At 40.3% G+C, this 15120-nt stretch overlaps 1 protein-coding gene across 28 annotated transcripts in view; it reads right to left on the reverse strand.

Annotated features, from left to right (window-relative positions):
* Window positions 1–15120, reverse strand: part of Nrxn3 (neurexin 3) — a 1574539-nt gene that overhangs the window by 1107226 nt on the left and 452193 nt on the right. For all 28 annotated transcript variants that reach the window (XR_011373379.1, XR_011373377.1, XM_070028703.1 and 25 more), the window contains one exon: window positions 3057–3358. Coding sequence is in view for 24 of the 28 variants with exons in the window: in XM_070028703.1 (XP_069884804.1) it covers window positions 3057–3358 (302 nt within the window). In the remaining 4 variants the exon portion in view is untranslated. The remainder of the gene's footprint in view (window positions 1–3056; window positions 3359–15120) is intronic.

Genomic DNA, 15120 nt, shown 5'->3' on the forward strand with positions numbered 1-15120 from the left:
TTCTCCAGAACAACCCCAGCTTTCAAGCAAGTTCTTATATGGAGATCGGGGGGAAGAACATGTTAAATGGTTTAGAGATGCCCTCCCTCCCTACAATCAATCTCCTTGTCACTGACATCAAGCACAACATTGCCAACACACCTCGAGCTGGGAGGCTGACAGGATAGAAGATCTGCAGCTCCAGTTTTGTATCTATGGTTTAACCATGTGGCAACAAGAGGTAAGACAATTAAAGAGTGGGTGTTGGCCTTGGTCTCTGGCAAGTTAAAGGCAAACCTACTCTGTACACACATATGCACACATGTACACTTCTACTACTGTCAGCTGAATAACGGTTATAATTGGGAGCAAATACAGTCCAGTAAAATACCTGGGCTGGGCTCTGAGTTGACTTTATGACAGAACTACAAATTAGTGACTTTGAAGGAAGAAATGAAGAGTTCTGCCCTATTTAGTAATAAATCCTCCAGGAAAGTCTAGGTAAATTTTCCTCAGATAGTTTTTTTTTTTCTACAGAAGCCGTTGTTGGATCTTACCAATAATGTGGATGGGCTTCCATAAGCTTGTCATCCAATATTTATAAAGCTATTTATAATTTATTTGGAATAGATAAGGAGCTTCCCACTCCTTCAAGCGTATTCTAGGGAACTCAAAAGATGTCATAAAATATTTTGAACAGTCAAAATAATAATCTTAGATTATTCAACACTGAAAAGATTTCATTTGCAAAAATCAACTCTGCCTTTCAGAGATTTCCCTCTATTTCAGTACATTTGGTATAAGTACATTTGGAAACAAAATTCAATCAGGATTTCAATGAGGTCCAATTATAGGGGTGCTTTTTCACACGGGGTTCCTAGGCTCTCTGTGAGGAGATACCCTATTACCTTAGGACCTCTGAGGACGTGTCTAGGACAGAGAGCTCTACTTAGCTGCATATTGGCACCAGACAGAAGCAGTCACCTCTGGGACAAATGCTCAGCCTGTAAATCATCTGCACGTCACAGTGACTCTAGCACTGAGACCATGGATGAGCTCATAATCCTTCTGGAACAGAAGGCGCTTTGCATATTTAGCCACCACACATGGCTGGGGAGCATTGTAATCAGCATTTCACAAATGGAAGCTGTGCTGGAGTAAGGTTAAGTGGCTTGTCCAAGGGCACAGAGAGGAGTTGGGCCTTTGAACTTGAAACAGCACGTAATAGAAACCCTTTGGGGGTGGCTTTTCTCCACTTGCTTTGACCATAAACATCACAACAAATATTTGAATTACAGTGTGGTTTATCGTCTTTCATTTAAAGAACTTAATTGAGACCTGGTACTATTTTAGAAAAATGTGTTTAGTAAAAACAAAATTGAACCTTTGTTAGGCAGTTGTGTTTGGAGAGAAGTAAAGATGGAGTTGCTGAGAACTGTAGCTTCACGATGTTCTTCGGTGCATCAAAATCTAAACTTCTATTGCCTAATGTCTAAAGGGTGTTATTTTGTACCTGCCGATCAAACCTGGCAAAAGGTCATATATCACTCTTTGTCCTAGTCTTTATACTTTTGTATCAGCAAATGGAGATTTGTTTGGGCTTTCTTGGCAGGAAAGGAGTTCTTTCTGAGTACTATAGACAGGGGACAATGAAAGAAAACACCAGCATTCGAGTTCTTTTGGAATTGCAGGGAAAGCAAAACCATGACTCAAAAGTCAAATTCACATTAAGGTAAGAAGGTTGAGGTCTTTAAGTCTTGTGTTACTTGACAATGTTACCTTAGATAGAATGGAATCCCCCAACCAGGTGGCTTCTTTGACTCATTCAAGTGCAAATGAATGTTTTGACTATAGTTTCTTTCTTTATTATCTGCTTTCTATATTATCTGCTTAGTATTACTTAAGAGTCACACTTTTACCAAACACAAAATGTATGTAAGCACCTGTCATGTCTTATGCTTTCGTGTCTACATGAAAAAGCATTAAATTAATCATATTGTTGGATAAATTTGATAAGCACTTTCTGGAAATTTGCATGCTGTTTTCTGATTAATGCAGGATGAACGCTATCCAACTAGGTTGCCTGACAGATTTGCCAGTAGGAAAACCAAGTGGAAATAGTAGCATGAAAAGAAAAAAAAATCTCAGTACAGATCATGACTTCTATGGGAAATGCTTTTACTACTATGTGCTAATAAGGTATTGTTCCTCTTCTTATTTTAATTATTAGTTTGTGATTATTATAATTATTATGAAATGGAAAGCCACTTTGCTTGGCTCAGACTCCCTGGAAGTATTGTCACCTGACGAAGTTGCCTGCTTAGAATCCGCAAGTGCTGGGAGTGAGTTCTCAAGCACGCCCAGAATCAGGAAAGCTGCTCCAAAGTTGACATTTTTATTTGGTTCCTTCCACTTCCCAGGCCTGCCAGTCAACAGAAGAGTCTTGGAGGTAAAAGACCAGGGAAATAAAGTAGGACCATCACATCAGGGAACAGAGAAACAGGAATTCAGAAAAATCCCAGCTAATGCCAAGTTGAGGGGTTAACACAACGGGGAAGAAACAAAGAAAACAGTTGAGGAGGGATAACAAATTAAAGTTACAGGGAGGAAAAAGAAAATTTTCTGGTAGGAGTTAAAAGTATGACAACATCATGACAGTGGCTCACTTCATTAACAAAGGAAAACATATATTCAAAGAAATGAGGAAAATCCGTCAAGCGGCAGCAACAAAATGCTGTCCCTAATCGAATTTAACAATAACATGATAAGATTCTAATGTAATTAAGAAAATGATTTAGAAAAAAAAAAGAAGGAAGACAGAGGAAAAGGGATGAAAGTACTTATCACTTTCATTATCTACACAACTGATTTTTGTTCTTAAATAACAAGCACAAAAAGAAGAATTGAAGTATGAGGAGAAACATATTTTAATCATTTTTTTCCCTTGTGAAACTGCAAAGACTGGGAGAAAGACTCTGACATACCCAAATCTATAGGTCTCTACCCATCTTCACCTGTATCACAAGTTTTCTACCTAATGGGAGCCTTCCAGACTCTCTCTCTCCCCCAGCCATTACCTGCCGGAGGTTGCGTGTCACTTTGACATCGTGCCAAGCGTTGTCATTGAATTTTCCATTCACTGGCTCTACAATGGCCTCAAAGGCTCCGGACCCCAGGTTAATGACCAAGGAGACCGCACCATCCTTCAGAGCCAGGTTGACATAGTCCGCCGACTTGCCCGTGTGCAGGATGAGCCCATTGCGCTGCCAGGTCTTAAAGGACAGGGTGATTTCATCACTGCTGCTCTGGATGGGGTTCTGGGACAGGTCGTAGCACAGGTATTCCGAACCTCGGAAAGTAGCCACGTTCTCCTCTCGAGCTGTCGGGAAAGAAAAGTAGACAGGAGTCAACACTCGACTGGCAAGAGTCAGATCTATACCAATATTGAAGAGAACACAGCCAGAGGGCATTGCCCGTACCCTGGTTCCAAGTCTGCATTCCCTCCAGGCTCTATCTACATAGCAGGGAAACTGGCACAAGAGGCATTAAAGAACAATAAGGCATCTACACCAGGATAGAAGATGCACAATATGGGGCAGAAGAGCTGGAGGCTACTCCTTTAGATATCTTCAAAAAAAAAACCTAGAGAGAAATTTTATGCAAAACAGACCAGCAAGAGTTACATTGCTTTTGGCCTTGTCCATGGTTTTTAAATACTAGAAGAGCTGATATAGAATGGCTAGTTAACTGTTCTGACAAAGGACTCTTTCACAGTAGGTACCTTTTACTGACCAAGAACTAAAATCAATTACCCTGAAAGATTTGGCTCTGATTTCCACCCATTAAGAACTCACTAACTTTTGTTTCTGTGATAGAGTCCTGGACCCAGTGGAACCTGGATGGGTGGTTAAAGAGGAAGTTAGACTTGAGAAGGTGATCAGCAGGTGAGAAAATTAAAATAGAGTAAAATTAGGGCTGGGAAGGTGGCTCAGTGGTAGAGTGCTTGCCTCACATGCATGAGGCCCTGAGTTCGATTCCTCAGCACCTCATAAACAGAAAATGCCAGAAGTGGCGCTGTGGCAGAGCACTAGCCTTGAGCTGAAGAGCACAGGGACAGCACCCAGGCCCAGAGTTCAAGCCTCATGACCGTCAAAAAAAAAAAAAAAAAGAAGGAAAGAAAGAAGAGAGTAAAATTTAGTAATATGTTCTTGAGGACATAGCACTACTGCGCTTAGTCTCAGTGGGGACGGGGAGGGAGGCCCCCTTTCAGGATGGCTCTGATTGAACCTTTCCATGGCCACAATCTTCCCCCAAATAGGATCATGATGCCATCCCAGTATGGAAGCCATACTCGTTTAGGACCAAATTCCAACATCTGAGATTATCTAAGTCCCTACCTAAAAAAGCTACGCCTCGCGGTACAAGGGGAGCCATAGGGGACTATCTGCATGAACTGACAGAGCTCACAACATGGAACAAGGCATCCACATACATTCATCAAGACCCCTTGTGATACAGGACAGAGCCAAAGGTGGGGAAAGAATGGAGGCAGGCCTTGAGCTAAGGACCAAGGGGGTGGCTGTTTCTCCCTATACTGCAATCTTGTAGTGCAAAACTCCAAGGAATCTAAAACTTCTACATGCAGACCTTAAAAGTACAGTCCAGGTAGCTACCAAGATCTAGTTATCAAATGAAGAGAACAGGACGTAGTTAATTTCATCATTTGCTGATTTGATGTATACGTTTATCACATAGTATGTCGACTTCCATTTGTCTTCTTGCCACTCTCCTATACAGTGAACTAGTTAGTATACTCTACGCCATATAAAGTTAGTCGAAAGCTCTTTAAAAAGCACCTTATTAATAAAAAATATAATCGGCAACAATAGAAACCTAGATTGGCAATTTCCCTTAAAAAACTGGAGTCATTAAGTAAAGTTGAAAGAATTCTACATTCCCTAAAGAACTATATTTTAGCCAAGTTAACAAACTGATATTTATCTTATTACTGAACATACATAAATGAGCATTTTTCTTACGTGCAGTAAGGAAGGTAGGGGAGCTATTTTTATTATGTAGAGAGACAACCACCTGCTACATATTATTAAAGTAACCATAATGTTAAGATACCTTTAAAAATAAACCTCAGCTTCATATTTGACAGAATTAAAGAAGTTCCTTCCATGTGTTCCACAGGGACTCAATAGTATGTGTCTACCTATGTATTTTTGCTTGCACACACTGGCATAAACCCAAACAGCTGACCACCTATATGACTGACCTGTATCTTACACAATTATAAGGAACAAGGACCACTGGATATATAATCAATGCCTGATGCATTTTGTCGAAATAGCCCCCCCAACACTCATGGCGCAGAAATTTGGCACTGCCTGCATGTTTGAGACAGATCGATACAATCTTCCAGTGACCTGTCTATTTTTTCTCATTTCTGGAGAGGTGGACTTATTGAAATGAAACTGGACAACGGACCCAGAGGTGACTCTAGTCTGGAGTAGAAGATGACAAATCAAATGCAGCTGTCACAACAAAACTCTGTTCCTACTGAAATGGACATGCAGCAAGACAACTACCTTGCATGTCCTTAGGACTACACATGGGAAACCACTGGGCATCATCTATGAGCATCTAACCTGCACCACTGAGCTGAGTTCAGTATGACCAGAAAGCAATGCCTATAAAGAGAAGCTTAAATTAATCACCAAGGATTCTTCAAAACAGGGAAGCCTTTGAATATACTAGCTATAAAGTGCTAGGTGGTGCTTAATTTTTTCCATGTAATTAGAGGAAGGAGTCTGTCAAAATAATAAATTTTGGCACTAAAAGGAATTTTAGGGATTGTCTGTTTTAATACCTAGAAATGGATGTGTAAGAATAAGTGTGTGGCGTTCAGGATCTGGAGTACCTCTGGACTTTTGTCTAACTGTTGGCCAATAATCTGAGTAGTCCACATACTTCTGTTCTACTTCTCTAAGATCCTGAATGATTACATAGAGTTTGAAACTTACAAACCATCCTAGAGGATGGATAAATTGAGGCAGGAACCAATTCTCCTGCTAGGTAAAGCACACATGCTCACCCTAAAAAAAAGAAAAAAAAGTTCCCCTAACTCAGAAAATCTGACTATGTGTAAGTTATATAGTCAGCCTCAAAGAATATCACAATAAAAACTATATAAAGCCAATATGAGAGAGAAGTATCTGTGCAAATTACATACATACTTATGTGAATCTCCATGCAGATATACAAAAAAGTTTCATGTAGCTAAGTGCTTTCCTTTGTAAGTGTCTAATGAAAACTACCGCAACAGTTCATGGCCTTTTGAATCTTGGTTCAATGATGCATTTGCTCAATTTACCTGTGCTCTGGGTCAGAGGAGTTGACCAAGAGTAGCATCAGCTCAACTGCCAGGATACTACCTCCTCCAAGTTGTCCATTAGCAACAGACAACTGAAAGAGTCTCTGAATCATACTTTAAATAAGTATACTTTATTTTTAATTCATAAGATACTTTTCCCTAAATTGTAGGAGAAGAAATGCCTTGAAATTCATGCCCCTGTCTCTCAAAAGAGTCAATAGAAGGCGAGGCAGGGAAAAAAGAAAGGATTTTCAGGAATTCAGTCTGTTGTACATTCTCACAGCTGACATTATTTTTGTAAGGCCACAACCAGCCTTAAAATCCCCATGGTCACTGAGCTTCAACATTTTCTTATCACCTTGAAAACCATACTAGGTTTACAGTCAACATAACCAAATGGGGGAAACCGGATAGTATGTAATTCTGAGTCCATTCAATTCTCCAAACACTCCATGAGGGGAAAAAAATAGTGGCCCCAATCCATTTTCTATACATGGTGTTGACACTGAGAAACGAAGTCAAAGAGAGACAATGCAGTCACCTTGCATGTATTCAAGCTAAATAGGTGGAGAAGATGAATGCAGGGGATTATGTAACCCAGTACACAACAGCTTAGCATAAAGCTATAGCTTGGCAAGTGAGAAGGTACTTACACAGCTAATGGACTGTTTAGATCCATTTAAATTATATCACCTCAAAGTTTACAATCAATTGCCTAAGTGTTAAAATAAAAATGTTATTCTCACTGCATGAAACACAGAGCCCAAATCTGTACAACAAATCATTTGCCCATTATTTGTAAGTGTTCAATTGATTAAGCACTAGATGTAATCTAGATATATGTGTAACTTGAAATTTCAAAACAGTTTGCATGAGATATGGAAAGCACCTGTCTTACAAATGACTTGTAAGCAAAACTACTGATATCTGAATAGCATTAATGAACACTGACTCAAGTGTATTTTCTCCTCTTCCTCCCCCCAGAAATCTAACCAGTAACATATATAAGAGTGATTTCTCTGAGTAATTCGGAAGTAGATTAAAATAGTGCAATCAGTGCAATCTTTTCTTACAATGCAGTTCTAAGAGGAGCAGCCTGTGATTCCTGATGTGTTATAGCCATTAGTACCCAAACTCTAGTTCTCAGGGACCCATCACCTAATATTACTGGAGGAATGAAAGAGAAATATCCGTATCTTTAAAATGATACATTAAAAAAAAAAACATAGTTGAGCCAGGTGCCAATGGCTTTTAATCCTAGTAACTGAGGAGGCTGAGATCTTAGGATTATGGTTCAAAGCTAGCCCACGCAGGAAAGTCCATGAGACTCTTATCTCCAAGTAACCGCCAAGAGCCCAGAACTAAAAAGGTGGTTCAAGTGGTAGAGTGCCAGCCTTTAAGGGAAAAAAAAAGCAAAAAATAACTCAGAGACAGAGTCCATACCCTGAGTTCAAGCCCCAGTACCAGCACGTGCATGTTTACACACCACACACACATACACACATACACAAACACCATATTTGAACTCCTTTTTCAAGGGTTGCCTAGGAAAAGTTGTTTAACCTGGAAATCAGTATAATTCCCAGAGGTTTGCCTTTCACTAGACAGGAATGGAAGCAAATTTTCCTGATCAAACGGCCTTAGGGATTGGGAAGCAGCAAGGTTAGGAAGCCAGAAACATGGCAAGAAGCCAAAAAACTCTGGACCCTTAAGACCCAAGTGCCACATAAAATTCCAAAAGATTATGCAAATCACTACAGCTCCTGGCTGAATCCTATAGTACCCTAAACCCCAGTCCACTGCTTGTACCCCAGAGACCCGGTTTGCTTTTGTACTTCCATACTCCCACTTGTTTGTAGCCTCACAGCAGCTCCCACTTTGCTCAGGATTCAAGTTCATCAGGACAAGTACCTAACATCCTCTCTCTGAAGTTCTGCAGCTAGATGTAGTTTATTCAACCTGTCAAAAGATGAAATCTGTGACAATGACAGGTAAAGGCCTAACCAGCACCAGCCAGTCAATTAGGAAGCAAGAGACTAGGCAGAGATTTTTCTTCAAATTCTCTCATGCCAGGTTGGAAAGTCAGACACTTGGAAGGGCTGATTAAAATGCTCACCCCGCTGGAATGACTATCACCAGTGGCCCTGAGCGGAGCACCTGCTGTGCTCTAGAGAGGGAGAGAGAGCCAGCTTCCTAAAATGAGCCTCAGAGATGAAACCACACTCATCACTCATCATCACATCCTTTGTCCTTCAAATTGGCCTCATGCAGCAGTGTGGTACTTTAGCCTGCACTGATGCAAAGATAACCCTGGCTGCCCATTCTGGCTTGGCCCAGTCAGAGCTAATGAGGCACAAAAACATGGGCTGCTGCTGCCCTCCCTGTCAGACAAAAGACTGGCCTGGTTGGTGCAGACCAGTTTATAGTCTCCTTTCCGCATATAGTATGAATTCAGCACAGGTCATATCAGGCCTCCTCTACCCTGTAGCTATGAGAGAAGTATGGGTTTTCCAGTTGTGAGCTCACAGATCACCTCGATTTTATAGTAACTGATCTGCAGGCACAGAAGTCTTGGGGATACAATGAGTCCAAGGCAGGGGTCCAGAACTACAGATGGAGAGTAAGACAATAATTTGAATACCAGGAGGCTTGAGCATGTGTTTTCTGGTGCAGAGTGAGGTCAAATAAAGGGGTGGGGGTAGGAAGGAAGAGTCATAGTATTCAATGTATATATGTGAACGTGGAGCTAGGTAAATTGAAGGGAGAATGATAAAAAGGATGATCCAAATTTATTGTACTTACAAGCATATTGTGAACAGAACTCCCTTTGTACGATTGCTTAATGATAATTAGAAGAAAGTTTGCCGTTTTATCCCCATTTGGCTTATTCTTGGAGAATCAGGGAGACAGAGCAGGGACAAAGCTTCCTATTTACTTAACTCTGAAGGTACATCGAGCTTCGACAGCAATGTGACTACTCTGCTTGCAAACAGACAAAGCCAAGCACGTGTGAGTTGGGTGTTTCAAAATTATGTTCCCCTACTATGCAACCTGGAAGACCTACCTCTAAGCACCTCTCCAAAGCGATGAGCAGATACTCAAATATCCTGTTGGGCTGACGATTCTCATGTTTGCAAAGAGGAAGGGGAAATGGAAACCCTTCTCTAGAGCAAATTCTATTGTGTATCACTTAATAATATTTCCTATGAGCCATATGGGATCGAACCCATAGTGATGGAAGTAAAAAGACAGAAGACTGCACAAGTTTAGGAGCCCTCCTATTCTTATTTCCCTTACAATGTATTTTAGGGCCAAATAAAACATTAAGACAGATGAAACTGCAGAGCCATACCCTAAGGATAAACAAGAGCACCTTTACCTGCCACATCCCATCACACAGGTATTGTAAAAGCAGAGCATACCAGCAGACAGGAAAATGTGTCACAAGGAGCAAGTCATCTTACAAAAGAAAACACATAGGAAATCTGACCTCCTAAGGGCATTTCCAACCTTCTCCTCAGACTCTTGGAAGGAAAGATGTAGCTGAGAAATAAATGGACTTTTCCACACTGCCTGGGTCACTCCCTAGCCCGCAGATACTTCTTGAAAGTGATGAGAAGGAAAATAGTAAATCAAGTTGTCACTTGGAAAATAAACAGCCAGCATCCTGGTGAGGGAAGATGCCTCAGTCCACAAAAGAATGGCCTGGAAAACCACGCTTCAATGAAATCACTAGAAAGCTAATGGCAGCCAGACAACTGTATCGCTCTCAATTGCATTCCTATAGAGCTGAATTTTTCTTTGTTGTTCTATTCATTGAAGGAATAAAGATTCAAAAGAGCCTACTATGCACAAGTGACAATGCTTCGTGTGGAATGCACTTAAGTCACATGCAGCCAGGAGAATAGAAATAATTAAAATGACATCTCACAGGAGAAGAAAAACTGCAAAGCTAAGTAATTTTGAATGCTTGTTAAGCATCAGGCTCTGATGTGCTCACGTTAATAAGGCACCCCATGTAGTTAGATTGGGGACTTGATGAGCGGATTGTAATGATAAAGACTCTGAATTGGAAGACCTGAATTTGACAGTTAGCTCTGGAAGTTACCTAAGTCTTTTCTTCTTTTCCTTTTCTTTGGTGGTACTAGCTATTGTTTTGGAGAGAGCATTCAGGGCCCCTCCTATTTGCCAGGCTGGTGCTCTACTGAAGAGCAGCACTTCCAGACCTGTTGTTTGTTTGGTTTTTGGTTTTTTGTTTTTGTTTTTGTTTTTGTTTTTAGGACAGAGTCTCACTTTCCAACCAGGCATGTGCCTGGACTGTGATCAACCTAGGTTTTCCATAGTTGCTGGGATCATAAGCGCATGCCACAGATTCCAGATTCTCGCCATGGAGAAGGAGTTTCATGGACTTTTCTGTCTATCTATGATGGCCTAGAACTGTGACCTTCCCAATCTCTTCCTTTCTAGTATCTAGGATTACAGGTATGAGCCAATGACACACAGCCAGGAACCTGTAGCTTTCTATCCTATCAAATAGCAATAACCAATGTACATAGTTTGAAGAAGGTATAAAGCATGAAAAGTTGAATTCTTAGACATAGAAGATCAACAAAATAATTGTAGTTCAGTAGTGTCATGAGGGTCTTACAGGTGATATTGACACACAAAAGAGGGGATAATTTGCCCTAAATGTTAGGAAAGGCTTCAGACTAGTAGTCACACTTAAGCTGTTTCATGAAGTGTGAGTAAGAGTTCCCCTACCAAGGGAGGAATAGAATGGTAGAAGCAGCAGCATAATCCCTGTTGGGACCACTAGAACAGCTCAGGGTACACTATCATAGCGAGATGTTTAATATGGCTATAGCAATGGGTATGTGTGCAAAGTTCAAGACATAGGTTGTGACTCACCCTTGAAAAAGCAGAAGAGAACTTTGGCTCATGATTGGCCACTTACAATTCATAGTACCTGGGGTTCAGCAGGAGGATAAAGGCCTAAGGATGTAAAGTGGGGTCCAGAAAACATTTCCACCAAAGGGTAGATTTGGCCAGGGATCCATTTGTGCGGTTGATTGGACTAAATATGCCTGCCTGCCCACTTACAATAATTTATGTAAGATGTTGTGCATTTTATTTTCCCATAACCACAAGGCTCATAAGAGTAAAACTGTAATTATATTTCTTTTCACTACTGGCTTCCCAATTTAATTGTGGGTCAGTCAATCAGACAAGCATTAAACACAAGTAGCACACTCTATATCTTGTAAAGGAGAATCTATTTCTCTCTTCTTGTGGCTCTGTGAAAACATTTCCTCCCCATTCTCCAAAGTAAGTAGTTTCAGAGTCACATTCTGACTGTCTCTCTACTCATTCACTTCCTTGGTGAGAGGAAAACTGTTTAATCTGATGAAATGCTAAGGGTCTGACACACACAGGTCTACATTTCTTAATTTTGGGGTCACTATTGCCAGGGTAAAGTCTTTCTCCTTTGGATGTACCCTTTCTAGAAGGCTTGTAAGCTCTCTTCTGGTGAGCATGCAGAATGCGTATCAGCATAGACACTATCCTGTGCAAAAAACCTGCCATTTTCCGCCTTACTGTTGAGTAAGGCTTGAAGTTAGAAGAAAAATTACAAGGAAACCAAGTCTATTGAAAGTCAAAGACACATTCTTTCACTAACAGAATACAACTGATCACAATGGAGCAAATAAAGTGGTATTTGAATCCTTGACATGACCAAGACTTTGATGCTTGTGTCTACTGGATGACTGGTTCAGAAATCATAATAGTTGTCAGCCCAGAGTCCAACAGTGACATAGGTACCAGAGAAATAATGTCAGAAGAATCAAGGATTCCAACACAGCTGTTGAATTGCTTCCACGACATATTTGGAACCATGTTACCTAGATGGGTAATTATAACAATGAAGGATCTTATTGAGATTGTTTTTCTGTAAATGCATCTTAAATTGAGTTCTGAAATTTTTATTAAAAAAATTACAGAAAATTCACATATTCATAAGCATATAAATCTTCTCACCCCAGACCTAGATATAAAAGAATTTGTATGTGTATGTGTGTATGTGTGTATGTGTGTGTGTGTGTGTGTGTCTGTGTATATTCCAATTTGCTTCTTTTATCAAAGTAACATACTAACAAAGCAATAAAGACAAAATGGGTGGTTCATGTCTAAATTCAAGGTATTCAGGGGTAAAGACAGAAAATTGATCCAAAGCTGGCCCAAGGGTATCAGACCCTATTTGAAAAATAACTCAAAGAAAATGGTTGAAGGCATGGCTCAAGTGATAGAATGTGTGTGAATCCCCAAGGTCAAACCCAAAAGAATATAAAGTCATAAGAGGTCCACAAAATTTGGAAAAATACATACAGATCTTCAAAAATTTGGAAATAATAAACATAACCTATATAGATATTAAAATATTTATTCCTGGGCTGGGAATGTGGCTTAGTGGTAGAGTGCTTGCCTAGCATGCAGGAAGCCCTAGGTTCAATTCCTCAGTACATAAACAGAAAAGGCTGGGGGAGGGGGCGGCTGGAAAGGTGGCTCAGTGATAGAGTGCTTGCCTTGCATGCATGAGGCCCTGGGTTAGATTCCTCAGCACCACATAAGCACAAAAAGCCAGAAGTGGTGCTGTGGCTCAAGTGGTAGAGCGCTATCCTTGAGCTGAAGAGCTGAGGGCCAGTGCCCAGGCCCAGAGTTCAAGCCCCACAACCAGCAAAAAACAAAAACAAAAACAGAAAAAGCTGGAAGTGGTGCTGTGGCTCAAGTGGTAGAGTGCTAGCCTTGAGCAAAGGAAGCTCAGGGACAGTGCCCAGACCCTGAGTTCAAGCCCCAGGGCTGGCAAAATAATATTAATCCTATCAAGTATCTCTTTAGTCTACAATGAAAACAAAAGGGGAACACGCCATAGCAAATCCTCCTTGTTTCTTAGAAGAACTCTGGAAAGATGCTTAGAGTTATCTTCTACTTCTATCATTAAATTATCTTGTTGGTAAAATTCCCCACTCTTCACCATGCAAGAAAAATTAAATATTATGAGAAACCTTCTATAGATATTTCAGATGCCAAAAAGTGCCAGTCCTAAAAACTGAAGGGTAAAGAGGCTACCACACTCCATTTCAGTGATCAATAGGGAAGCATACGTAAATACTTCATTCATTCTACCCAGGACATAACTGTAGATGGCTAAAAAACATTAGCTCCTGGATACACATATACAAATACATTTACATGGTGATCACTAATCATTATATATATATATATATATATATATATATACACACACATATATATATATATATATATATATATATATATTACAGCCCTATTACTATATAATAAGAAAATAAAAACATACAGGAAATAGACCGGCCAAAAGTTACTTCTAAGGAGAGGAAAAGTACGAAACCAGGGTATATTCTAACTAGATTTAGACTTTCTTGTTCTGTTTTGACTTTTCTTAGACTGAATCTCACTGTGTTGTCCAGGCTCAAATACTCAAACTTCCTACCTCAGCCTCCTAAACGCTGGGATCACAAGTATGTGCCAAAAAGTTTGGTGAGACTTTAAAAAAAATTATATTTAAGTAGTTATACCAAAGAGCTCTGTATAAAAGGATATACAGCAAACAAAGCAAACAATAGTTGAACATGAAACTTTGTTCACTGGCTATACCAATGTAATACCCTCTACTACAGAATGAAGACTTTTTATGTTAGAAATATTTTAGAAATACTTAAATCACTGCAGATGATACTTATTGGGAGGAACTAATTCCCTAATATTGTCTAGAATCATTCATTGGTCAGTTTATATGCCAACTCATCGGCCATAGACTAGAAGCAAAATTACCCACATAACCCAAAATGTGGTAAATAAAACCAAACTGAAGTAAGCTGAGATGCAGTTGATTTATCACAGTGATTTTAAAGCATCATCTCCCTCTCTGGCCATCATTGCCTTCCTCACTCCTGAAGGCCCAGTGCTCAATATCCAGGCATTTATTACAGCTCAGTCTGACATCCTGGGCAAAAAAGAAAAACAATATGTTGCTGGAAGCTGAGTGCCAGCTTGAGATACCTTAACTTGTCACCACGTGATGGTTCCACTACAAGTACTGAAGGTCCAGTAAGCTGGTCTTAGATGTGCTACAATACCACCTGCCACAGCCTCTTAGCCTCACCCTACCCCCCATCCCTATAGAATAAAAGCCTGGTAGTTCTTTAAGACAAGCCCTACTGAGAATCCAGTGTCCCTGCAAGACAGGGGGGCAGCCCAGCCCTCCTTTGTTCACACTGTGGGCTCTAGCCTGCAAGTCTAGACAGAGTAGGTTGTTAAAAGGCCCCAGAGTCAATACTTGGACAAGATCAATAAGGCTTTTTATGACACAATGAAAACTTTCTATTTTGTTAAATGTGGCTAATCTACCATTTCTGCAGGACTCTTAAAGCTTTCAGTGCCAAGCACCCGAGCTCAGGTGATTAAAATCCTGTTCAGAGACCCAAACTGGAAACTTGGCCATGGCAGAGGTACAAATCCCAGAAATCTGAGCTTTGACTTCTTTTATAGCTAGGTGCGAATTTCCTTTCCTTCCCACAGAAAGAAATGTGATGGTGAAGAGGTAGAGGTAATAAATGATCAAAGTAAACACTGCCTTGGTCTGGGATTTTCAAGAAGGAACTGTAAATGCTCAGGAAATGCTCAGAATAGAAAGTTAGGTTGGAGGAAGATGGGAGGGATAGTTC

The sequence above is a fragment of the Dipodomys merriami genome, unplaced genomic scaffold (genome assembly GCF_024711535.1).
Source record: "Dipodomys merriami isolate MVZ:Mamm:240054 unplaced genomic scaffold, mDipMer1.0.p SCAF_1, whole genome shotgun sequence".
In the NCBI taxonomy this organism is placed as follows: Eukaryota; Metazoa; Chordata; class Mammalia; order Rodentia; family Heteromyidae; genus Dipodomys; species Dipodomys merriami.